A 26,812-nucleotide genomic window follows, 5' to 3' on the forward strand; every position below is an offset into this window, starting at 1 on the left:
TCCACCAGTCTCCAAGAAGAGCAGTTCACTTTTTAGGTTCACTCCTGTTCTTGTGCTACTCACAGGATACCAAGCAGCAGCTGAATATTTAATTTAGTTGATAGTTCGTCATAGTGTGTTCAAAGTCCCTATCTTGACTCAGAGCTTTAAGAGATCTATAGTTTTACTGCTGGAAAATGTGACTGTAAAAATCAGAGATTTTTCATTTCACTGAATGTAAACATGAAACAATGATTGCAACCTTTTAAATATGACAGGATGTATTAAACAAGTTCCAGCATGTTTACTTCAAGTTCTTGACAAATGAAATGTAGCTCCTAAAATAGCTATGTCTAATACAAGAAATAGTTTAGATGCATTCTCATGACAAATACAGTGATTTGTTATCTCCTGATTCCATCTGATTAAGAAAAATACACTAACTGAACTCAAATCAAACTCCCCAGCAGGTTTCACAAGAAGTTCACATTATCCAAAAGGATAATCAAAAGGACATTATCAAAAAGAATATATTACTAAAACTGTGTGACCCAGAAAAATCTTGAGTCTTGGTGTTTGTAACACAAGTCGAGCACAAGCAAGCTTTCAAGGAGTAATGGCACTAATAGAGGAAGAAAAAAAATACACCTCTTCATGAATATTTGTGTTAAATTCATCGTGGATTGGCGACGCTGTTACTGGGGTTGGGGATGGACTTTTTTCTGGGTCAGTCAGACTTGGTGTGTCCAATAAAACTGTGGAGATAGATCCTGAATTCAGGAAGTCTTCACTGTCACTGTCCTTGCCTGGAGGGAGAGAAGATGGAAATTTGTTTATCTGACACAATGACCCTTGCTCTTATGCAATGCAGCCTTACTTTCAGGAGAGAGTACAATAGGAGAAGGGTGCCATCAATAAATATTGCTTCCCAATTCAACCACCACAGCACACTAGGGTTGGAGCAGGGTGGAAATATGCATCTGACAGCAAAAGCCCTCTTCAAAACGTTCAGTGGGATCATTTTCAAAAAGCTGAATAAACTGGAGTAGTTATTTCCTGTCCCACGTCCTGGGTTTTCATACTAAGTACCTCTTTCCCTGTATTCACTAGGGAAAGACTTGGAGGGTCAAAGTCTGTGCTGAGAAAAACACCTGCCTCTGTGGTATCTTGAAGTTACCCATTAAAAAAAAAAAACAACAAAAAACAGCCCACAGTCTAAAAGCCTAAAACCAGTTTTAAGTGACTGCATTACATTTAAAGACTGCCATAAATTAAGCACGTCTCATTTAATTAACACAGTAGCCTGCATCACTTGGCATCCTCTGTGCCCACTGAACAATTTGCCACTTCTGAACTGCCTCACTACAACCTCAGGACTTAGATTTCCACACATCATAGTGTCACAGTTTTGACTCCAATAGGAGTTAACTGGTTCAAGACGAACAATGTTTTCTAAAAGGCAAGCAGAAGTCTAGCACTTATTGCCAAAGATTTGGTGCAAAAATAAGCCATGTTTGTTTACCAGATCCTTCCTTGCCCATTTGTTACCATCTATACTTGAGGTAGAGGGCAGGTAGACTTGAGGTTTGTTTTAACATCTTCCAGACTTTGAAGGCATGGCACTGTGTGAAAAAGCAATCCCTAATTCAAAAATGCTCCTCCTTCTCCATAACAGTAAGCACACTGCTTTGCTCTCATGACTCATGCCCTCCCTGTGTTTCTTTTACTTTTTACAGGAAGAAAGGAGAAAGAGAGGTACTGAGGGCTGTTACACTGAACTGACAATGACCACCCTCAACCTTTATAACCTTTGGGGATCAGAAGCTCCTAGATCTGGAATGCTCCACCAGTCTTTGAATGTATGAAGTACAATACTGCATGTTACAGTGGCTGTAACACTACATGTTACATGTGTGTGTGCAGGACAGAAGAGGTTACTAAGAAAGATGAGGAAAAGCCAGCCTACCCTCCTGTAACAGGGAAGGAGAATTATTCTGTAGCTGCTGTATTTGGCAGCTTGTGAAGTTTCTATCACATGCCAAAGACATGGTGTGTCATTGCAACACAGTCTTGGCAGGATGTCCACTTTGCTACTTATATTTTTTGCAGCTCTTGGGCATTGTGTGTGCAGCTGCTGTGGCAATGCTGGTTTGACTTGAAGGAACATGCCTGCTCAGTGACTGCTCCACTCAGCTTCCAATGCCTCCCAAGGAACACATGCAAGTGAAGGGAATGGTGAAATTTAACAGTTAATATAGTACCTAGCCCAGAAAAGTATTTCAAGAGGCAATGGAATGAGCACGGGAATTCATCACACTCTAACTTTACAACAGTCAAATATGCAACACGACAGTAGAAAATTACTACTACCAGAGGAGCCAAATGTTCAGCTGCATGGTCAGAAAAGGCAATTTACTAGTCTGCACTAGTTGAAGAACCGGCCTTTACTCTAAGAGATACCTCCAAAGGTAAGTCTAAGATTTGATGTAACGCTATCACAGTGCACCTACTATTTGAGTGAGAGTAGAGTTTATAACTTCATAAACTGCACAGTACCTTTTTTACCTTGAGCCAATATCACCATGTCTTGAACTTTCTTGTATCTATTCAGAGATTGTCGAAGCTCTTCTATCTTTCGATCCTGAAACAGAAGAGAATTGTGATTATGTTTTTTTTTTCCTTTAGTAAATCAAAAATAATAAATACAATTACTCAATAATTGTCTGGAAAACTAAAAGTAATTGGGAGGCACGGATGGGACAGGGTGCAGAATTCTGGTGTAAATTCCAGTCTCATTGAACTTCGTGACACTGATTTGCAAGGACGCTGTGTGCATGGGAATAAATGCCCAGTTATACCCCCTTAAGAGGCTCCACAACACTTCTGACTGTAGTGATCCCTTGATTCTTACAGATTTAATTTTGTACTGAATTGTGAGAAGTTCACATATGCAGTTTGTTGGTTTTTTTTTTTAAAGAGATGTAACTGAATCTAAAAAATTATTAATGCAAAAAATAATGGCTTTGCTACCTTTTCTTCATTTGCTGCCATAAGAGATTCTACCGCCTTCTTCATTTTCTGTACCTCTATATCTAAAAACACAACACAGTTACATAAGTTAAATGAGACAGTGTAAGGAAATAAGAAAAAAAAAAACAACAACCCTAGAATCAACTCAGTAGTATCTGAAGGTGTATTTTGCTTTAATTTGTAAATTTAAGCCACTTACAGTCTATGTTAGATGGAAATATGTGGACTACTTTTCTCCAAAACCTTTTTTTCTGACTTTAACCTAGGAAATGACCAAGTTCATGAAATTACCTTACCTACTCCTCAGTTTCAAGAAAAATGAAAGTCAAGAGTACAATTACTGTTTGAATATCACTCTGTTCTTCATGTGATCTAATAACCACAAAACAAGAGGTCCAAAATACAAAATACTACAACTGGAGCACAACAGCATACATCCTCATTACAACAGTCAACAAACACCCAAGTGACATCTCAAAAACTCACTATACAAAGCAACAGGATTAACAAACATGACAAAGAAAGCATTGTGCAGTGGTGTTTAGTCATAATTCAGTATGGATGTAGAAATGAGGATGGCACAAAGAAATGATGCAAGTATTTGCTATGACAAGCAGTCATGCTAGAATACATACTGTAGTTCAGACTTGAAAGAGGTCCCTAATACAGAGATCGTGGTTCATCAGAGTTTCATCTGTAATCCTTATTTATGAGGAAACAGAACATAAATGTCTCCATGTATTTTTAACAGTCTATGTGGTTTGAATTTGGAGGTGTTCTGGACTACAGAAATGAAAGAATTGAAATGATCTCAATTTCTAAATCTAAAAATCTACCTTGCCTAAATGAAATAAACTTGAAACATCATTACAAACATTTGGAGGTGGGCAAATGCACAGGCAAGAAAGCATTTTAACCTCCTCAAATTCCTTTGGGAAAAAAACAAAACAAAACAAAACCCACAGTGGGAAGAACACCCTCCTCCCTAATGAAAAACAAGCTGCCTTTCCAGATAAAAGCCATTTAGGTATATTGGGTAATACTGCAACTGATACAGTTCCAACGATTTTCACTAAGTTATGCTTACAGCAAATCTGGACTACTGGAATGTAATTGCATTTCACTAGGAGGCAACTGTTTTCTTTGTGTGTGCATTTTAAGGAAAAAAAATCTGTGCACTCTACTTTGAAGCAGAATTTTGTGATTCTCCATGAAATCAAATCTTTGTCTATTAGCTTTTCTTCTGAAAACTTTGTATTTCAAGTGTGATATACAGTAAAATTTGAGAATATGGACAGGTAAGCGTAACTAAGGGTTACAGATGACACAACCTAAGAGTGCTTGTTAAAGCAGTTTCACAATCACATGCAGAAAGCTCTTCTGGAATGCTTGTGGAAAGACATCAGAAACCTTACTTTTATCTTTGAGCTTCTTTTTACAATTTTCATCTGTGCAGAAAAGTCCATTGGATTTGAAATTAGCACGAAGGTTACAGAATTAAATAAACTTAACAAAACATTGCTACTTAAGGAGTAACTGTTCCTCACACAGTGTTGCAGAAGCAAACAGTTCATGTTTTGCACTGTACTCTCATTGCTGATTTTCCAAATGACTCAAATGGTCTCCCTGCTGATATATGTCTACCTATCTCAAGGATATTTGATTATTGATTATTGATATTGATTATTATTGATATTGATTTGATTCCACCTGTTTTTTAACAGGTAACAATGTCTCAGAAAAAGCTTACATCAATAGTTACTCCTAAGCTAACATTATGTGAAAGCCAGAAAAGTTATAACGTACAAAAATTTGTTCAGAAAGCACAATCCATGGTTCATCATGGCAGAAGATCCCTCTGCTGAGCTATACTGAAAACTGACCTACAGGTGAGAACCAAAGGGTAATGAAGGTTCAATGTATACAGCAGCCCCCAAGAAAGAAAAGCTCCATTTAGGTAATAAAAAAACCAATAAAGCAAGACCTTGTTTACAATTAAATATTTTAAAAACAGGAATCACATTTCAGTGCTGTCACTTTTAGTGCTCTTTCAGAGTAAATTTTAAAAACAGAATTTTATTAAGTAAAATTTGACAACCTACACACAGCTTTTTCTACCTCAGGTCAGAAATGAACAATCAATCTCTTGAAGCTGGATTTAAAATCTAGGACAATTATTTGTGAGATATGTTCAGAAACGAAATTTCAGCAAGTCAAAAACTGGAAATTTTCTTTTGAGGCCTTAAAGAAAGTTTTCTATTTTCAAATGAAGATCCTGAAATTGAGTTTCCTCCAAACAAATACCAATTGTGCTTCTTCTTTGCAAGCAAATAAAAGAAGTATTTGACATTACATTTCAGAGCTAATTCAGGTTTAGTTAGGATTTAGAATTAACCAGTAGGCAAATCCAGAACCAATCCTCAATCCTTCTTAGGACTGGAGCCACGATGAATATGAATACATCATACTTAGGTTTGCAGGATGGCTTTTCCTCTTCCTTAACAGTAAGGGGTGTATAAGCAAAGCCCAGACACAAACACTGTGGAAGATATATTGAGGAGGGAACTTCTTAGTATAAGCTTTCTAGAAAACAGGCTGAAATTAATTTAAGACTTTCTTTGCCAACATAAACTGTGTATTTTGAGGCACGATGCAAAAGCCTCATGAACTAGGGATTACCAAGATAAGTTCAGTGTTGATCAAGAACCTATTCCAATGGTAGGTTCAGCAGCAGCACTGTGAATACTCACTACATGTGGTAAAAGAAGTAAACTAGAAAGTGCATGAAAGTTGAGGATTTTATCTGTTATTTGCAGTTCACACCCAGAAGCACTACCTCCAATGAAGGGACTGAGGAGGACATGTCGCCTCTGCACAGTCCAAAGAGAGCCTTCCATGTTCTTACCTCTGTCCAGTATTTCAATTCCTTCTCCTTTCAGCTTGCATACCAATTTTTCTTGCAACCTTTTTACCTCAGCTTCCTTCTGCTCCAGTTTCTCTTTCAAAGCTGATAGTTCATCCTGTAACAGACACAGAATCACTCAGTGACAGTTTCTATGCACATCTGAGATGTTTTCAAAAATCAACCGTATGAAGCACAGTGAACAGCTCTTCAGACAGTGGAAGTGACTAAGGGCTCTAAAATTTACCCTAGCTGAGGGGACACCCACCAAACTCTGCCTCTGAGTATCATAACAGACCACTGAGTTCTCAAGGGGGCAAAACCAGAGGACCAATGGACAAAAGTGTCATTCTCATGAATTTATCTGAAAAAAAAAAGATTTTACATCTAAATTAAAGAAGAAAGCATAAAGCAAAAAAGCAGTTTTCTTGTTTAAACTGGCACAGACAGAAAAATTTCAAGTGATGAGGCTGACAGCTAAGATTTACAGTACTTATTTTGATTTTTATAGAACACTGTGCAGGTTCAAAGTCAGACAATTATGGAGTTGTTCTCATGGAACAGGCTGAGGACATTTTCAAAAACAATCACTGCTTGTACACACAAATTGACTGTAATGCCATCAAACACAAACACATACTGAAAAGCAGTTCAGACAAAAACATGGTACCTCTGCCACAGTTTAGATTTGCTGATATAGCATTAGGAAAGAAGGCTTAGAGTTGAGTTTCATGGGAACAAGACAGATGGTGTTTTGGGGGAGTTGAGGTATATTAGAGAAATGCTGTCAAATTACAACTTATATCTAACCATCTGCACCCAGCAAGAGACTGGCATGGATCCACGCATGTAGCTTTTAAAAATTTGAGTCAAATCCTATCCAGCTTAGTAAATGTTTCCCTGATGTCCGAAGATATCTTGAGCAACAGCATCATCAAGACAGGAACCCCTAGAGCAAAGGTACCCAACACTAAAAATTTAATTTGCTCTATTTGTAAACAAAACAAGCCTCAATTTTGATATTTATAGCTCCTACGTAAGTGTTCAATTCTTTAAGGAACAAATCAACTAGAATACCGTGATGGCTTAGATTTTTCATGAGCTTCCCTCAAACAATCTATTACAAATATGCATGGAAGTGATATTTGTAACCCAAAGAATGGCCCAAACAATTCTCCAGTGCTTCAAGTTGGTACTGATTTTGATGGGATTTCTGACAGTGTAAGACCTGTGCTTCTCCAAAACAAGACCCTTTCTCAGTCATATGAAAGCTGTGGTAAATCAAGGGGAACTGAGCTACCTGTAGTTGCTGATGCTATGTTATCTTTCCTCCTTTAGAAACATGATATGAAACTAACATGTGGGAGAGGGGACAGTGAAAGAGAATCACTGTTTTCTAGCTAGAAATGAATAAATGTTCTCTTTAAAAAAAGTGAGGAAAAGTTCGTTTTGAATATTGGAAGTAAATTACAGAAGAAGCTGCTTTCCCTTGGAAGAGGAATGAACTTAATCCAAGCTTAATTAAACTACGAATAACCCATGCAAAGTTCATGACACTAAAATCCTCTCCCATTTGATATAAAAGCTTATAAATCATATCTACACTAAGAGCCTTGCAATCTAATGAGAAAGGGAGGACTGCATATCAACACACAGCAATCAATGAAGAACAGAGCATGACAGCACAATGCAAGACAGACCATAAAATGGTGGAACATGAAGGATTCGAAACAGGCCAAATGTTACCCATAAACTACTACACCTTTAGCATCTGGCATTTTTGCTCCATCCGCTGCTTTTCATACTGCATCTGACCCACTTTGATTTTCATGCTAGAAAGTTTGGCCATTAAAGACTGGTAACAGAGATAGAGGAGTGAGAGAAAACTAAAGACAGAAAAGAGACAAAGCTAAATGGCAAAGAGAAGTCAGAAACTTACAGGAACGCAAAAAGTGCTACAGTCAGTTAGGGGAATGTTTTCAGGAGTGGCTGATTTTCAGCACATTTAGGAAAAAAGAAACACTCAGCTTTGATCTCACCCATGGCACATGCCTTATGCACCACAACTGGTATTGACCTACGAGTGAATCAAGGGTCTAACCAATAAAATATTTACGGTTACTGACCCTGTGTGGTGAGTTATCCTTTATAAAAAACAATGTCTGGATCTGAAAACCACAACATGACATTTGGAAATAATCCCTTTTTACGTATTGTTTGAGTTTCTAAGTGAGCACCATGAAACTCCTAGGCCTGAGCACGCTCAGAATTTTGCAAGGTGCAGGCAAGGACTGGGGAAAAACAGGAAGAAGTTCTAAAACTTGTGATTTGCACCCATCTCTGCACCTTCCCCTCAGCCTCACTTACTTTGGTTGTTTTAAGCTTTTTCTCGTACTGTAGTCTTTCATTGTCCATTTCTCCTACTCTTAATCGTAATTCATTTATCTCCTGGATCAAGTCCTGAGTGAAAGAGAAAACAAGACCAGAAACAAGAGGAAAAATCAGTAAATAGAGTGACAGTTGGCTAGGCATGCTTTGATGAGACCGTAAAAACACAACAGCAGAGACCTACCACATTTGGACATTAACTGTGAGCATTCTCTTCCTGCAGAGGTTAACTGAATGCTAAGGTTGTGTCCCACCAATGGACAAAGTCGTCTTTCCCCCAGATTCCCCATCCTCCAGATCAGGAAACAGAGTAGGAAGCCTGTGCAACAGGCAGGACAGAGCGTTTTTCCATATAAGACAGAGAATAAGAGCTACAGTTTTTGGGGAAAATCACCCCCTCTGCTCTGAAGGGGAGCACATTACCAAAAAGCTGTGGTTTTTGCACATCTTCAAGACATCCAGCAAGCTTCTGTTTCACATTTATTGCACCGATCTTTCATTTATGCATGGATCTCAGATAAGTGTTACGCTTGCAAGTTAAAAGATTAAAAATAAAAATCCATTCCTGAACAGCTAATGTAGTGCCTTATCACTAGGAAACTCTTCAGAAGAGAAGATTAACTCTTTGGGCACCCTATAAAACAGAAGTGGACTCAAACTGCTGCATAATGGTTTCTACACAACCAGGAGTTGTGTGGGTCCCTGGTAATACCTTCCCACCCCCATTCCGTATTTTCCTAACTTAGAAACCTCTGGTTATACATGCATAATGAATCTGATAGCGACCAAGCAGAACCTGTATTTCCTTAGCACAGTCCAAGCTCTATTACCACAACTACAATGAAAACATAGAACATTTGAGGATGGTAATAACAATTACTGCTACTAATGTACGGGCAAAATTAAATTGCATGAGTTTCAATAGGGCCAAGAGTCCCTAGGTTCTGCAATTTGGTCACAACAACTGCAGGCAACCCTACAGGCTTGAGGAGGAGTGGCTGGAAAGCTGCCTGATAGAAAGAGACCTTGGCGTACTGATGGATAGTCGGCTGAATGCGAGCCAGCAGTGTGCCCAGAAGGCCAATGGCATCCTGGATTGTATGAGGAATGGTGTGGTGAGCGGGACTGGGGAAGTCATCCTACCCTTATACTTGGCACTGGTGAGGCTCACCTCGAGTACTGTGTTCAGTTTTGAGGTGCTGGAGCAGGTCCAGAGAAGGGCAACAAGGCTTGTGAAGGGCTTGGAGAATATGTCCTACGAGGAGAGACTGAAGGAACTGGGGCTGTTCAGTCTGGGGAAAAGGAGGCTGATGGAAGACCTTATTGCTCTCTTCCAATACCTGTCAGGTGCTTACAGCGAGAGCGGGGTTGGTCTCCTCTCACTGGTGACAAGTGACAGGATGAGGTGAAATGGCCTCAAGTTGCACCAGGGTAAGTTTTGGTTGGATATCAGGAAACATTTCTTTACAGAAAGAGTTGTTAAGCAGTGGAATAGGCTCCCCAGGGAGGTGGTTGAGTCACCATCGCTGAATGTGTTTAAAAACCATTTGGATGTGGTGCTCAGGAACATGATTTAGTGGAGAGTTGTTAGAGTTAGGGTAGTATGGTTAGGCTGTGGTTGGACTTGATGATCTTTAAGGTTTTTTCCAACCTGAGTGATTCTATGATTCTCTGTATGACTAATTTCAATACATCTGCAATTCCTTACTGGTTCTTCAAACCACAACTTCTATAAATCACATCACTCAACTCTAAATACACACAGATGTCACTATTAACTGAGTTGTTCCTCAACAGTGCTAGGTGCTAAAGACCTCTAACAAAATCTACATTTCCAGGTCTGAGAGTTAGTTTTGACACTTTGACAATTCGTTTCAGATTTTATCTCCTGCAGCCATCACTTCTTCTATGCTATGACCCAATGTCAAAATATCCTACACATGGCAATAGATGCTGAAGTTGTTGCCTACGTACTTCTCACTTGAACTACATGATTTTTAAAATATTGGAGGGGGAGAGGGAAATCCATATTATCCATATTCAGTTACCTATATTCAAAATGCCGCAGTGAAGCAATGAAAAAAACCACAACATTATTCTCCTTTTTTGAAAAAAAATAACACAAGATTAACAGAAGTGTCAAGATACACTCGTACTGTCAGAGAAACAGACTTATATTGCAAACAAGAGCACGAGATCCTGGATTGGAAACTAAAATCTCCTGTTTTAATATGGGCCTTGCATAACTGAATCCTTTATCAGTAGCAACTGGTCACCAAAAATACTGTACAATTCACCCAAGGGCTAAATAGAACTAAAGAGGAGTCCTAATAGCATGCTTTGCCCTAAAAATACTTCTAATTACTCACCTTCACATACAACAAGAGACATCTCTCATGTCTTAGGTTATCTAAAGCATGGTAACTATAATGACATTCCTTCTCAGCTTTTTTTAGGCATGAAGTCACACTGAAGATTCACCAAGCTCCACAGAGACCCTCAACAGTACAAACAAGACGGCCAGGCTTTGCATAACAAAGCAGAGGAAAAAGAAAAATACTAAACAGCCCTGCCTCCCCTGCTGCTGAATCACTAAAAAACATGCACAGTAGTCCTCTTTTGATCCAGAGACAGATCCCTCCGTGCAAACAAGCAACAGTTTTTCCTTGTATGGACCTACAACTGTATCTGATGGGGCTGACATGGACTCCTATTTCCAAAACTCTTTTCCATCCCTGATTGCATTACTTTGTGCTCTCCATTGTGGGGCCAGAGAGGCACAAAAAACCAAGGGCAGCGTAAGACTTTGAGGGTCAGAGGCTTTCTTACCACTACTGGGAATGCAAACTATGTTCATAATTCTCCTCCACTGAGAAATTCACCCGCACAAAGGAGCCTGGTGGTGTTTTAAGTTATGAAGAATTCTCCATGAGTTAGCAAGTTTAACCTCTGGCTCCTGCTTCAAAGACCATGTCTGGTTATGGACTCCTCCCTAAATAAACTCCCTAATATATTTTCTTACAAAAACCAAGCTCAACTCAGACTGTCCACGCTTGTTATGGAAAATAATCTTAGTGTCTGCTGAGAAAGTGGAAAGACTGGAATGGGTTAAAGAACAGATCAATTATAAATCTCTATAAATTATACAATTAGCTTTGAAAAAGCTGTGTATTTGAGCATGTAGACAGGAAAAGTCCTAGAGCACAAAGGAAAAAAGGCTAACACATCTAGCAAAGCATCTTTGTAGAGAAAGAATGGTGAACATAAGAAACCTACCAAGCTAGAAGGGGAAGTTGAAATGAGAAACATAATTAAAAACTGGATGACATGAAGGATTTAATATGAATGATAATTGATAACTTCACTGGCTAACATGTAGGAACCTGAAAGGGAATTAAAAAACACATTAAAGTGAAAGGGTCAAGCTTTGCCCTTTGTTACAGCTGCTTCTCTTCTAGAAATGAATGACATCTGGAACACCTACAATATGAACATCAGACATTTCAGCTCATTTATAAATCCTCAGAAAAAAAACAGTATTTGAAATTTTCTTCCCTGACAGGCTCCAAGGTATTTCTGACAAGGGTATGTTACCCCTGCAGTGAAGCACAGCCTAATTCTTGGAGTTTCCTGTAAAAACTAAGCTCGCCAACCTGCAGTCTCTGGGTTTCTAGCTTCAAAGACAAACAAGGGTCAGCTACACAATCCAAGGGGCACAGAAGGCAAATGGCTGAGGAGAGCGCTTCCAAAGATGGCAGCTTCAGGCTGCAGCTCTGCCTGGCACTGTACAGCTCTGGGCCAAAGCCAGGCTGAGAAGAATATCTGCAGCCCCCTTCCGTGGAGCTGAGGTCTGAAGCGAGGCTTCAAAATGCTCTCACAAAGTCACCTCATTCTTTGTTACTGAAAACAAAATTTATGCCTTTTAGCATGTGCAAAGACATGGCACATGTGTTGGCATGTTTTCTGCCCTTGCAATGGACACAGTTTGTCTCAAACAGACATGCCTTACTCAAAAAAGACAGCTGCAAGCTGGGATGGAAAAGTGCAATGAACTCACACAGTTATATTTAAAGTCATCCTAAATGCCACCTGCCTGAAAACCTGAGGGCAAGAATCAAAAACTCTTTAGGGAAATCTTTCTTTGTAAAAATCTTGGTTTACCAAGCCAAAGGGGACACTGATTTTGAGATACAGGCGTTTTAACCTTAAAGATGAATATCTTCTTTGTCTGGCAAAAAAACAAACGAACACAAAGCAAAACAAAAAACATTCCCATAAATGTTCTGGTAATGTGAAGCACACACAGCTTTCATAATTTATTTCACTGATTTTCACTCACCTCCGTATCTCTGAATCTGTCCTCATAGTCCAATCTATCCTTCTCTACAGATGTAAGCTTTAGCTTCAGATTGGAAATCTCTGCCATAAGATCCAGCTTCTGAGTTTCAAGGGATGTTCTACTCAAAAGTTCCTGATTCAAGATAAGGAGGAACAAAACAGAATTATTCATCCAAGGGGAAAGAAATCAGTCATTTGTTTCAGCAGCTAAAGGCCCCTTTCAGGAGCAAATTGTCATACACTCTGCACTCCCTGAAGTGCTGGACACAGCAATTAACCATTTGACAGACTCTGGGCAGCTAGGATGCAGCTGAGATCACTGGATCACTATCACAGGTTGGCTGCCAGGCTGAGAAAAAAGCTTGTCTGTCATCACAGTTGCCCTGGGCAGCAGGGAGCTTTGAGGGGAATCCACCCATCCAGCCAGAGGCTTTCATCCGAGCCTCTTTGAAGTTCAGTGGGGAAAGGCTCAAAGCAGAGCAGGTCTGGATTCCTATAGTGTAAAACAGCACTGACATTACTAAGTACAAAGACTTGAAAGCAAATATGGTAGAAAATTGTCACTTAGTTAAGTGTCATCAGGAATACACTTTGAACTGAGGCACACCACTCTTTCAAAAACAAAATGTTGTTCCCTAGGAGCAACAGACGTGTTTGTGAAATACCTGCTGCAGCATCTCCTCTGTGGCATTCAGCTTCTCCCTGTGCTCCTCTAGACAAAACTCCAGATCCCGAATCTTTTCTCCCTGGGCCTCCACCTGGTCCGTAAGTACACTCACCTGCACAACAGAGATAAAGAGCTGCACTTACTTGCACCAGTACAGTATGCATCACCTGAAAAACTTTATAGGAATAACAGCTTTGCCTGCGATATGGACAAAATGGGACCATGGAAGAAGATGGGACAGAGGAGCTCTGCAATGGATGCAACGCATGGCAAAGCTGTTGGATCTTTCCGCTCATACTTATGGAAACTTCTGCCAATCTTCTGGTTGACACACTGCAATTCTTCATCTTCCCTTCTGACTCATCGTGACAGTTTTCACCAGAGTGGCTGTTGCATTTTATGGCCAACAATTTTATCTTTGCCTGTGACAGTGTATTTACTAAAGCTCCTGCCTTAACAACCAAATTGCTGAACTTCACCAAATGCCAGCTATTCTGCTTTCCAAGTGATTGCACACAGTACAGCACAGTGTACAGTTTCTCCCTTTCACACTGCTTCTGAATAAACTTTACATTTTCAAACAGGTTATTTTGAGGAAGCCTGCAGTATCATCGGGAGGGATGGCAAGCTGGCTGGAGCACACCCTGATGCTTGCACAGGCATCCCTCACATTGGATGCACACTGAGGACTGAAGCATGCCTGTACAGACAGAGAGGTGCCAGGTAACCTCAACAATGATGGCAGGAGTAACCCAGCTGGCCAGGCACCTGGGGCTGAGCTCCGAGACAACTGATTATTCAGGCCCAGTGCAGCCTGACAGGACAGCAGGGTTTCTGAAGAGGCGCTCTCTTCCTCCTGCCCATCAGCAAGCCCCCGCAGCTTTTGTCACCTTGCATGAGAAGAGTATGTCACCTGATGTGAACAGCATGCAAACAGCCACAAAAAAACAGTGATCTTAAGGATAGATATGTGAGCCACTGGTGGCTTTACAGACCTGCTCAGCAGACCCACAGAAAGAAAGGCATTTAGACTTTTACTACAACCTAATAACATATCCTAATCTGGTTTAACTTGCAGGTATCAGCAAGCTCTCTAATCACTGCCCAAGACAACATAATTGCAAATATATCCTCAGAAGTGTAATCACATAATACCAAAAAGTCTTATAAATGCAAGGGAAAAAAAATCATTTAGGTGATGACTCACTTGCAGAACAAGAGATTCCTTATCATTTTCCAGACGAGCCAGCCTTTCTTGATACACATCTCCATTCCCAGATATGTGTCCATTAGTCTGAAAAAGACAGCAAATATCATATTGCCAGTTATCTCATGATAAGCAGCATTCTTCTGTACAGCTTTCAAATCATTCCATGCCAAACATTGCGACGCTTAGCACTGCAAGGAGAACATACAACATGCAGTATTATGATCCATACATAACTCACTGACAGCAATAAGTTTAATCAAAAGGTTTACACTGATTACCACTCTCCCAAGATCAGACAAAGTTTTTGTCTTGTACACTTCATCAGCTTCAAATGACAATCATAAATAATTTGCAATGGCAAACACTAACAGTAGCATCAACACAGACAAGCTTTATAAGCAACTGTATTATAATAATGACTTTTTCACCTGTGGACTCTCAATATTGATAACATTAAGATTTTCCAATTGAAAAACCTAATGCTATCTACACTTTTGAGGATTACTATTAGTATGCACCATTCAAGATTGGATTTAGAGATTCAGCGGTCTCCAAAATGATACAAACCAAATATACTGTCAACAGATACGCGACCACAATTCAAGACAAGAGTTGTTCAGGGGCTTTTGTTCTTAGTCACCACTGAGAAGTGGTCTCACGTCACCAGACGAGAAGGGAAGAACCTTCTGGTGACCCAGTTCTGCAGAATTCACTTACTGCACATTCAGCATTTGTTAGCAAAATCTGTGCTCAGTGGAGTACCATGCCAAACAACACTTGCAGAGACAAATACCACAAGACGTTCAGCAAGTGGAGAAAATCAACTTAGAATCCACAAAATGCGCATTATGCTTCTTGCAAGTCAAATGATTTTATTTTTTTTAAAACATACAGTAAGAGACATCCTTTTACTGGGTATGGGTGAGCATCTGCATTCTAAATGCAACTCCTTATAGAGCTGCCTGAAGCTAAGGGGAAGCAAAAATACATACTAATGCTATCAAAGTCTACAGGAATCAGCAACTTACTTTCTTTCTCGAGCTGGGAGAAGGATTTTCCTCTCTCCATATTCAAAGCTGTCTCAAAGCCCTTTGTGATGTATGCCACAATAACGTCTCAGCTCAGGAAAGAAGTTCTTGTTCCCATCATTGCATAAATGGGTGGTGTGGTTGATATGCCCGAGGAACGGGATGCCACTCAGATAGACCCAGACAGGCTCAAGCCATGGACATAAGTGAAACTCTTCAGTTTCAAGAAAGCCAAGTTCAAGGTCTTGCATAGCAACCTCCACTCTAAGTACAAGATGTGGGATATAAGGATGGAGCACAGCCCTGCTGAAAATCACTTGGGAGTACTGGTGGATGGCAAGCTGGGCATGAGCCAGCAATATGCCCTTGCAGCCCAGAATACCAACCATATCCTCAGCTGCATCAAAAGCAGCACAGCCAGCAGGGTGAGGGAGGTGATCCTGCCCCTTTCCTCTGTGCTGGTGAGGCCTCACCTGGAGAACTGCATTCAGATGGAGTCCTCAGTACAGGACCTCTGAGGTGTTAGACATCTCATTCTAACATCTATAACAAATAACACCTATGAGGTCAGGCTGAGAGAGCTGGGGCTGTTCAGCCTGGAGAAGACTCAAGGGAGACCTGAAGGTGGCCTTTCTGTATCTAAAAGGGACAGACTCTTTAGCAGGGTCTGTTGCGATATGATAAGAGGGAATGACTTCAAATTAAAAGAGGGGAGATTTAGATTGGATATAACTAATTAGTTTTTTTTACAATAAGAGTGGTAAGGCACTGGAACAGATTGCCCAGAGAGATGGTGCCCCATCTCTGGAGACATTCAAGGTCAGACTGGATGGGGCTCTGAACAACCTCATCCTGCTGTAGATATCCCTGTTCATTGCAGAGGAGTTGGACTAGAAGACTTGTAAGGGTCCCTTCCAACTCAAAAAATTCTATGAATTGTTTACAGGAGACTGTGAAGCTGTCCTGAAATTTGGCATGCTCAGCACTGAGATTCCCACTGACTTCGAGAGGCCCTGGCCTTTGCTTAATGTGCAGTGGAAAGAAACTAAGCCAGTGCCTGCGGTGCCCCAACTACCCTGGCAGGAAAGGCCAATCCCGCATACGAGCTGTGCACAAGGCTCAGGCTTCTGTTTGTCTCCCTTTCAAGTATGTTGTACCCCCTCGTGTTGTAGAGCATGTCTCAGGAGACCGGCTGGCTAAAACACCTTTTCTGTATTATGTGCTTGAGTTTGGGCCGGGGGGAGGAACTCCTTTGTGTGAAACTGGAAGAACGAAACACTCGACATCATCAGCTGAAGACTGGATGCAAAGCAAATAGGAAGAGGTATCAAGTGTTTGAGCTTACCTTAGCACTATTTTCAGGCAATCAGGCTGTGTTGGACAGCTTTTACATTAGTAGCAAACGGATCTTCCAGACACGCATGTGTAACTGTCACAAGATGACCATAATATCTCCCCTGAAATCATCAGAGCTACTGCAGGCTAATAAAAAGTGCTCCCTGAAAATTTGTACTAAAACCTCATACCATAATGATACCCTGTACCTGAATTATTTAGCAGCAAATACCAGGCTTTCTAACCATCTAGAAACTAAACCAAGGCACAAGTAATCTACACCTCTGAGTATGCTCAGAGTATGAATACTTTTCCCTGACCTCCACCAGAATTCACCTCATATCACAGGCTTCCCATTCAAGATCTTCAGGTTTTTTTAACACTTTAAATTAAGGTGAAGCAAGTCAAAGAGCTTCCAATATAAACTTGTTAGCAGCTCAGGTAGAAGATTATGCTTTAAATTTTGTGACTTGACTTCCATGCATACTACAAAAAACAGGTTTTTCTGTACTTTTGTTATTCTGTGTAGCTCTCCGGTGAAGTCTTTCAGTATCAATTTCTTAGTCTGAACTCTGTAACACAGAACACATTTATCAACAAAGCATTGTGTCTGTGATGTAGAAAAGGGATATTCAGTCCCCACTGCAAGAAGGTAGCTGAGGTCTAAAGGTGCCCCGATTCTGCTGGGGCTCACACCAATATCCTCCCCAAAGCACAATGCTCAATTCCCTGCCTCCCAAACAACTCAGCAGTGCCCTAACCACTGAACCTCTTGCTACTTCTAGTGTGACCAGACACAAGTTATCTCAAACCACAGACTGTGTGAAGAGGTAAATAGTGGCTTCACACTGCAATGAAAATGTCTTTACAGTGCTGTGAAAACCGATGAGGTGTTAAAGCAGAATGTTAGTCACTGGGACAACATCTTGCCAAGACACTTTTGTTGTTAAACTCCATTCACATTCCTCAAAAAACTCTTGTTTTGTTCAGCATCTTGTTCCCGATTTTAGAGTAGAATTATTTGGAGGCAGAGTTCAGGACATGGTTGCACTTTGCCAACAGAAATGGAAATGAAACGATAAGAGCCCTGGAAAGAACTGGCGTAAAGGCTGTTCTGCCACAAAACCAAACAAAAATATGTCTTTACAGAGTAAAGCAGTAGTAGTGCACTCTGCATAAAAGATGACCTCCTGTAGTATACTGAAAACAAAACACTGTGTACAACCCAACATCAGGTTGTCCTCCACCTGAAACGTAACTTCTCCATAATACCTAAGATTGACTGTAATATCAGAGCACGTCTTAGCTATGACAAGGCAGTCACTGTGTTCAGTCACCCTAGAGGAAAAGATGACAGCAAATGACAACACAGAGAGGCCACCACATCAGTGTTTTAGAGTAGCAGCCCCAGCCCCTTCTGTAGTAGTGCAGAGATCATGGAGCATGAGGCTGTGGACAACAGCTGCTCAATGCCCTATCACATCTCTCCCCTGCTCTGTTCTTTCCCCAGGAAGAATAAAGTAGATGATAGAGCCCAGCAACCATTGCATCACGCACCTACTAAAAAAATAAAAATAAAAATGAAAGCATTTGATTCAATAGCAACTGTAAAGAGTATTTGTGGCAGCTGGTAGTTCTGGACCAAATGTATACTGTCAAAGTCAATACCAGATTAACACAGTTTACAAGCTGTGGAAGACAAGCTTTTCCATTTTCCAAAAGGGTCTTTTTCATCAGCAATTTAGAATTTATCTTCAATTAAGTGGTTAGACTTTGCATGTGTTTTCAATTTAGGGATTAACTGCATAGCAGTTATGGGAAGAGAATGCAGATTTACCAATACAATCCTAAAAACAAAAGAGCAATTATCACAATGCCACTGAGGCTTCTCAGAAGTCTGAGGTTAGGCATTTACTTAAAATGCCTTACAAGATCAGATTCAGTGCACTTAAAACTCTGCAAGATCAATCCATTGCTAATTTGCTGTGTATCTGTAAGCTCTGTCTGCAGACGTGTGTCAAAACCCACACTGCTCTACAGAGAATTATTCCTATAATAAGGAGATGCATCACAAATTTTCACAGTTTGCCTGTCCTCAGTCTTTAATCCATTTTTCTTAAAATATAAGCTAACATTCCAAGCCACAGAAAAAGTTTCTAACAGCTGCTTCTTTAAGCATTCTAAAACAAACAAAAAACATTAAAAAAAAGCCTTACTTGCTGAATTCTCCTTTCAAAAATAGAACCCAGTTTTAGCTTATGGAGCCGATTCCTTTATAATCCTTCATTTTCTTTTCTGCTTTTGAGACAGCATAAGCAGAACAAGTCACACTGGTATTGACGAAGATGCAAGCTGATTTTTTTTAAGAGGCACTGCCACTCCACAGATTATTCCCTCATACAGCAGATTGCACAGTTCTGACCACCACAGCCCAGCCAACAGTCGGGCAAGTGGGCCTTCCCTGACATCTCTTTCCTGACCATCTGGAGTTAAATTAGAGCTCATCGACATGCTTTAGTTGTTCAGATTGTTATAATACACATTACCTACACTTAGCTAAGCACAGCTACCATTGCTTGGTCTGTTTTCTCAGTGTTGAACCAGTTTGCGCGGAAGCCCATCACTGCCCTCTAGAACCTGCACCTCCCCCTGATGTTCAGCCTGCTCCACATGCTGACAGCAGGCATGCTGAGGCTTCCCAAAGTTCACAGATAGATCCTCCCTACAGGAAAAGCAGGGAAAAGGAAAAAAAAAAAAAAAAAAAAAGCACACACTTAAAATCTCTGCATTGTATTGTAAAGCCTTTCAAATAAAAATGAATTCTGAAAGAAAAACAGATTGAGCCAGAGGTTCACTGTGAGGATTACCTGAAACATTTCTAAATACAAATAGCACAGCTGTTGAATTGCACTTGAATTGAAGATGCAATCGTCTCACAATATTCTGTTTCTCCAGTGGCAGCTCAGCTGGTTTCTTGCACAGGAGACAAAACGCTAACTCCCTGACAGCGCTGCCCAGCTATGGCTCGTCACGGGGAGAAAGCAGAAGCCTGAGCAAGCAGAGATACCCTACCTTATTTAGCCAGACGCAGTGCCCGTGGATGTCCCAGCTGTACTCCATGCTGCTCGCAGCTATCCTCATGCACAGAGGGATGTGAGCAGCCGTGGCAGGCAGCTGAGGTACAGAGCAGCAGGAGCAGCGCCCAGCAGTGCTGTCAGGGCTCCTACAAACCCGGACAGGGGGTTAATCAAGGGCAGGGCTCCCCGTCTCACCAGAGCTGCAGGAGAAGGTGGCACCAGGCGGGAGATGTGGGAAGCGGAGCTGGGCTGCAGCGCTCCTCAGGCGGAGCAAACAGCTCCTTCAGGAATTAACACATCAAAGCCCGGGAAACTCAATCCCTCTTCTGCCAAGAGGAGCTGGAGCCTCCTAGGTCTGCCAGTAGAGCAAGGACCCTGGTATGCACAGTATGCACACCCCTCCCTTCTCCCTGCCGCAGGACAATCAGGAGAAGGCTTTCGCTTCTCGATAGGCTCTTAATCGTGAGAGCAGGAAGAGCACATGTAATTCATGTGTAGGTGCCAAGAAAAAGAGGAAGGAAGGAGCTGACTAACTGGTCCCAGATGTTACCAGCGGCTTGTCTCAAGTTTATGTTGTACTCTAAACCATGTAAAATGCGACAATAATAACCAGTGTTCACCCTCACGTTTCAGTCTCAATACACACAGTACCTTCAAGCAGCACAATAAATCCCAAGTATTTTTGTATTTTTGACTACTAGAGCCTAGCTCTGCAAATCCCATGATTATCTAAAAAAGCACAGCTTTTAATATGAAAAATGAACGTTTACTACTAATGTTGGTAGACTAAAAGTCTCAAAAACAGGCATGCTGAACAATCCAGAATAAAAAAATAGAGCAGAAGAAGATCAGCAGCTGTGCTTTTCAAGCTAAACAGATGCGTTCTGGAGTCAGAATGGTGATTTTCAACTGCCGTACCACTGGGGCTACCTTGCATTCCAGGGCATGACTGTACAGGTGGTTCTCACCGCTGATGAACTCTGCCAGGCATGACAATGCCATGCCAAGACATGCTGATAATGAACCTATATCATCTTCCAATATTAAAAGCACACCAGTCTGGATGATCGTTCTTATCAAGAAGCATTTCAAGAGTTTTCAGAGGTAGATCTCTCATGAACAAAAAGTATTACCAGGAGGCAGTTTATAATGACAGACTAGTGGAGTATCACAAGACTCCTTTCATTCTTTAGCTCAAGGAGAGATCTCAGACAGGTGCTTGGTGGTAAAACCGATGTGCAACACATTACTTTCAATAGCTAAACTCAACATAAACACAAGCTGAGCCAAATGAATGCACCGCACGCCCACACTAAGATAATCAAACAACAAACTTTGGTTTGAAGACAAGATGTTTCCATGAATAAAAACATGCAATGACTTCTGGCTAACCAAACCACTTCCACCACTTGGGAATCACCGTCTTCCAGACAGGCTAGTCTATCTCTGCAAGACTACAAGCTGTGTTTATCCAAGCAGGAAAACTTCCCTCTGTGATTAACTCTCACTACACTCAAGAACGGACTTTTGAAAGAATGTCAAAAGCTGAGGGTGGTCTGTGAGATGCCACTCTGGATTGCACAAGTCTCTATGGAGACCACAGCTCACACTGTCATCCCCAAGCGAGTTGGCAGCATTCTTTGAGAAATCTTCAAAGGCCATTAAGTTTCTCATTTTTTTAATACTCTCATCATATTCAACACAGTGCCACAGAGAGTTAAAATCACAGTTGCACTTGTTGCTATGGTCCACGGGGAGTTTTACAGAAAAAGTCACAGAATCTCTGGAGTTGGAAGGGTCCCACAGGGATCACTGAGTCTAAGCCTTGGCTTAACACAGGACCATCCAAAATTCAAACCCTATGTCTGAGAGCAGTGTTCAAACATTTCTTGAACTCTGGCAGTCTGGGGCTGTGCCCACCGCCCTGTGCTGCAGCCCCTGTCCCTGACAGCTCCATGCCGTTCCCCCGGCCCTGTCGCTGTCACACAGCAGAGCTCAGCGCTGCCCCTCCGCTCCCGGTGAGGAGCTGCAGCCGCCATCAGGCCTGCCCTCAGCTCCTCTGCTCTGGGCTGAGCACACCAAGGGGCCTCAGACACTCAGGAACTGCCCGTCCACATTTACCCTTCACCCCTCTTTTCAATAAGACCCATCTGGTTTCCTCTTTTTGGGAAGGTCGATTCAATAAAATGTATTTTTTTTTTTAAGTGGGAAAAAAAATCAGAAATAAAACTGTCTTGCTTATTTCAATTGAAGAGAAACTGCAACAACCAGAAGCAATTATTTTGAGAATTGTTCTTCAAGAAATGAACAGATCAACTTCCATTGGCATTTCCAACAACCCCAACACCATGGTCTTGGTCTTGCAAGAGGCAGAATTTCAACTGAGATGGTCTTGTTACTGGTGACCATGTTACAGATTGCTTACATGTCTGTATTCAAACCAGAAGCTCCACAACCAGGCTACAGCATATGTTTCATTAAAGCACACATCAGAATATATTATGCATTTCTGTTGATCAGAAGCGACCTGAAAAGCCCCAAGACTCTGGAATAGTTGTGATCTGGAAATGCGTTTCACAGCTGGTCCCCAGAGCAAGCATACAGTCCTAGCACTTCTGAGCTTAGGGGAGGCTTCAGTTGTTTTCTAGATTTTGAACAAACGGCCTCATTTCCAGCTTAAATTGCAGCATTTACCTGCCATCCATTTGTACAAGGAGATGTTTCAGCAACACAGAGATTAGTTTTCAGCTGTAAACGGACAAGTGGAAGCGACATGTTGCAGTTAAACCAGTTTATTTGTGCAAGACAATGCCGCACTTACAACTCCTCGAACTCCCCAGGGGAGCCATCTGACCACTCCTCCTAGAAATGCTCTGCCAGATGTCAGCACTCTGTGCACGTGCTCTGGCGTCACGTGGCCATCTGGCATCCACTGGTTAAAAAATTCAGGATAAGGCACTATAACTCTTCAGTCCTTTCTGAGTACATGTCACAGACTTCTCTAGTACTACCCATGCACACAGAGAAGAGCAGAAAGGAGGAGATCGCAGTGGCACAGGGACAGAAGGCAGCTCATTTGGACATGGCAAAATTGAATCCTCTGCCTTATTTTACAGGAGTGAGAAACTTCAGGAGACTATGTTCAGACCCTTTTCCCAACTAGGGCATCAGCAGTTTCTCTCTGGAGACCAGGGGAGGATTTTTCTCTTGTGACACACTGTTTGGCAGCAGTGAACACTATTTTTGTTTTCCTTTGAGACATGAGAAGCGTGGTTACAGCTTTGGATGGGATGTCATGCACCAGTTCTAGCAGCTTTGAATAGTCTGGTGGCTGCAACTTGTTCATGCATTGAGGATTAAACCAATTTCACTCCAGGGAGGTGTTTTCCCTTCCTCTGTAAGAATGGACACTGTTTCAGAAAGCCTTCCTGCAAATTGCCTGGGCAGTTTACCTAACACCTGCCCTGCTCAGATAGGGATGGTGATACTGTTGGCACCTGTAAATCCCTGTAGCAGAGTACAAAGCCCAACTTTCAGTTTTTCCTACTTGGGGTTTTTAAGGATGCCAGAGAGAATCATTCAGGCAGACTGAGGAAAACAGAAATAATAGTTATTTTCTGCTGCCTTTTGCAGAATTGTTTTCAGTACTCAGGTGGCTGTAAGCTGAATAGCATAATAGAGCCCTTCCTCTTCCAGATTCAGCTCACAGCTCCAATGAAAACCATTACTGCCTCACCAAGATGCGGTGATCCATGTCAAATGAGTCTGAAGGATCTCATTCCAGCTCCTAGCAGCCAGGCATCCCTGAATCACACATTTGCAGCCCCACAGGGCAATGCCTGCCCTTCACCTCACTAATCTCAGCAGACACTGCAGCCTCGAGCTGTGCTGTTGGGCTCCTTTATTCAAGAATGGGAGTAAATGCTAAACCAGCATTGCTAAACAATGGACTACCATTAACTATGCACCCCACGGGCAAAGGTTAATTTTCTAAGACTGTTTATGTAGCACATGGACATTTATTTTTCAAGGCCATACTTGCACGAAACCTGTGAAGCCTCTTGACTTCTGCTCCAGACAGAGCAGAGACTAGTTACAGCAATGTTCACTGCTGCATGTTATAGGAGAATGAAATGCTGATGTTAGCAAGATCTCCGTGTTTTTCAAAGATTTGACTGAATGTCACTTCTGCCTCCTCCTCCCCATCTTAATAATGGTGACTGTGATACTGACAGTGATGGTGAGAGCCAAGCACCAGTGGAGTCAGTAGAAAAGCTCCTGTGTGTTTCAGTAAGTTTGAGGTACTCTGAAATGAGTAGTTGAAAGCAAAATAAAATCATTAAAAACACACACAAACAACAACAACAAAAAAAACCCCAAAAACAAAAACAAACAAAAAAAACACCTCTCTCCACTCAAATCTTTTCACAAGGGCTACATAAGCTGCGTCACCCTGGTTCTCTCTCTGTCCCAGAGTGCTGCACCCAGCCTGCACACCGCTAGGTGGCACATCAGGTCTCTCCACGCCAAGCTCCGCCATGCTGGCAGGGAAGCACGTTGGGCTGAAGTGTGGCCTGCTCTATCTGAGCACAGAGATAAAATCGAGAGAGAAATGCCATCCCATACTGTCATCCACAACCCCATGGAGACCAAGTCCCTTTTGAGGGGAGGCATCACATCCATCCTGCAAAGGGAGAAGGTGATTGGCAGCTTCCATTGTTGACAGCCACCAGCAGTAGCAATGCAACACAGAGCCACCACAGCTGGCCTGTCCAGCATCAGACCTGCATTCATCAGCTAGCAAGCCTCAAACCAGCAGCATGGCATCACTTTGGCCAATGCCACGTGTGTCAGGAGAACAGACCAGAGCACTGCCATAGGCAGATGTGGTAATATGATCTGCAGAAGCACACATCCTCAGCTGCTGTAACAGTTGCAGGCTGATTTTAGCCCTGAAACAGCCTTCAGAAAGAAGCCTTGACTCCTAACGTGAGAGCATCTCTGAAATCTATGCACACCTATGCCACTACAGCAAGGCAAACTGCCACAATTTGAGCACAAGGACTCCTTGATGGCCCTGTTAGGATGTCACCAGTCACAGGGCACACAGAGGCAAAACCAGTCAGAGCTTAGACAATGATGCCACGTAACTTGCCTTTTGATAAACACATGTTCTTTCCCGCTGTACTTTTCACGTAGCCTCTGTTTTTAACCCTATTTGATTTTTGGGAAAGCCAACACGTAGGGAGACAACAACCTTACTTGGTATGTTTTTATGTATTTTTAAAATAGAGATGACAAAAAATGGTGGATTTATAAACACAGAAAATATAAATACTGTTCGGTTTCTAGGTTAAAGGGATGCTGAGCTTTTACCACTCACTTCTATTATAAATCAGGTAAAGAAACCCAGTAACAACTCTGGCCCCTGTAGAAAATACTCTGCCAAAAAAGCTTTTTAGTGAAAAGTTAACATTGAGAGCAACATTTTTTTTTTTTTCCATTTATGTGTCTGACTCCTATAAAATGCCTTTCCTCAATCCTCTGAAACAAAATTCATTTACTGAAAACTTTTTGCTCACCAAAACAAGACACAGTGTACACAAAAGAAAGCAAAGGTCAAGTCACTGCACGAGATATTGGGCAGCAGCTTTTCTGAGGCCACACAGCAGCACCTCTGGAACAAAGCCATGTACATCTGGTTCTATGAAACCAACCCAAAAGCTTCCAACAGCCCAGCATAAAACACAGGTGAAAGAAAGTGAGACCGTACCATTTGACTTTGGAGCCATTCAATCAGAGCCTCTGCTGTTGAGTCTGGGACCTGGCAGCGCAGACCCTCTTTCTCATCTGCCTCCATCATCTCCAGCAAGCCCCGCAGGTCCTCCACCAGGTGCAGCGCCCGCAGGCCCCCCATGAAAGGGGAAGTGGGGGACTGGCAGTCAAAGATGCCATTGGAATATTCCAGCGCCTTCGAACCTGGGTAGAGTAAAACCACACAGTGAGGCACAGGACAAGCAAATAGGACAGGCAGTGATGGGAGACCTGCAGCAAGAATTAGAAATGTCACGTGGCCTTTGCTGCTGGTGGGAATCGATCTGAAACAAATTCAGTGCACGTGCTGCACTGTGCCCCCTCCATGCACTGTGCCCTGTATCACCTTGCAATTTGGAGGGGGGTAAGCCCTTGCTGACGTGTTTGGAGTTTCAACATCTCTGACAGTTTTAGTGGATAGAAGGAGGTGGCTGATCAGACAGAAGACACGTGGCACAAGAGTGCCCAACAGCTCAAAGCATAAGCTGGGCTGCTGCTCTCAAGGACATATTGGAGGCTGAAAGCACTGTGGAGGGAACAGGCTCAGCTGGTAATGCTCTGAGTCACCCTGTAGAGGCTGCACGACCCAAGTCAGACACTGATGGTTTCCAGAGGAAGCTGTGCTCAGTACTTTTCATGCAGAAATTTGTTACGCTGCTCCAGTGCACTGGAATTTTGTTTTACTTTTTCAAGAATAGAGACATATGAAGACAATTAAAAAGAATAAATCACTTCAACAAGGAAAAAAAAATAAAGTTCAGCAGCTAGACATGTTAGCACTGATGTTTGCATGTTAATAAAGACAAATATATCTCTTATTTGCATAAACTCACAGTATTTATGTTTGACCTACATTAAAAGTTGCTGTACACTAAGTAAGGAAGGAAACTACAAATTCAGGATTAAAGTTGATTTTAATAAACCCCGCTAATTCCAACCAGAATTTCAGCACATTGATTCGTGGCCTTAATACTGTAAAGCCTCAGCACAATGAGATGTGCTCATCACAGAACATCAGCTTTTGTACTGTCAACTTTTGGAAAC

At 41.8% G+C, this 26,812-nt stretch overlaps 1 protein-coding gene across 14 annotated transcripts in view; it reads right to left on the minus strand.

The window, feature by feature from the left end:
* The window catches only part of PPFIBP1 (PPFIA binding protein 1), a 102,106-nt gene that overhangs the window by 21,449 nt on the left and 53,845 nt on the right, over positions 1 to 26,812 (minus strand). For 5 of the 14 annotated variants that reach the window (XM_052690624.1, XM_052690623.1, XM_052690625.1 and 2 more), the window contains 11 exons: positions 25,728 to 25,933; positions 14,512 to 14,598; positions 13,303 to 13,416; positions 12,639 to 12,770; positions 8,279 to 8,371; positions 7,674 to 7,766; positions 5,915 to 6,029; positions 4,425 to 4,457; positions 3,010 to 3,071; positions 2,536 to 2,620; positions 628 to 785 (listed from right to left, as the gene is read on the minus strand). In XM_052690624.1, the coding sequence (XP_052546584.1) occupies positions 628 to 785; positions 2,536 to 2,620; positions 3,010 to 3,071; positions 4,425 to 4,457; positions 5,915 to 6,029; positions 7,674 to 7,766; positions 8,279 to 8,371; positions 12,639 to 12,770; positions 13,303 to 13,416; positions 14,512 to 14,598; positions 25,728 to 25,933 (1,178 nt within the window). Of the gene's footprint in view, positions 1 to 627; positions 786 to 2,535; positions 2,621 to 3,009; positions 3,072 to 4,424; positions 4,458 to 5,914; positions 6,030 to 7,673; positions 7,767 to 8,278; positions 8,372 to 12,638; positions 12,771 to 13,302; positions 13,417 to 14,511; positions 14,599 to 19,949; positions 20,224 to 25,727; positions 25,934 to 26,812 lie in introns of those variants that run through there. The other 9 variants (XM_052690633.1, XM_052690626.1, XM_052690628.1 and 6 more) reach the window with 6 other exon arrangements.

Source organism: Tympanuchus pallidicinctus, unplaced genomic scaffold (assembly GCF_026119805.1).
Source record: "Tympanuchus pallidicinctus isolate F22 unplaced genomic scaffold, pur_lepc_1.0 scaffold27, whole genome shotgun sequence".
NCBI classification, from domain to species: domain Eukaryota; kingdom Metazoa; phylum Chordata; class Aves; order Galliformes; family Phasianidae; genus Tympanuchus; species Tympanuchus pallidicinctus.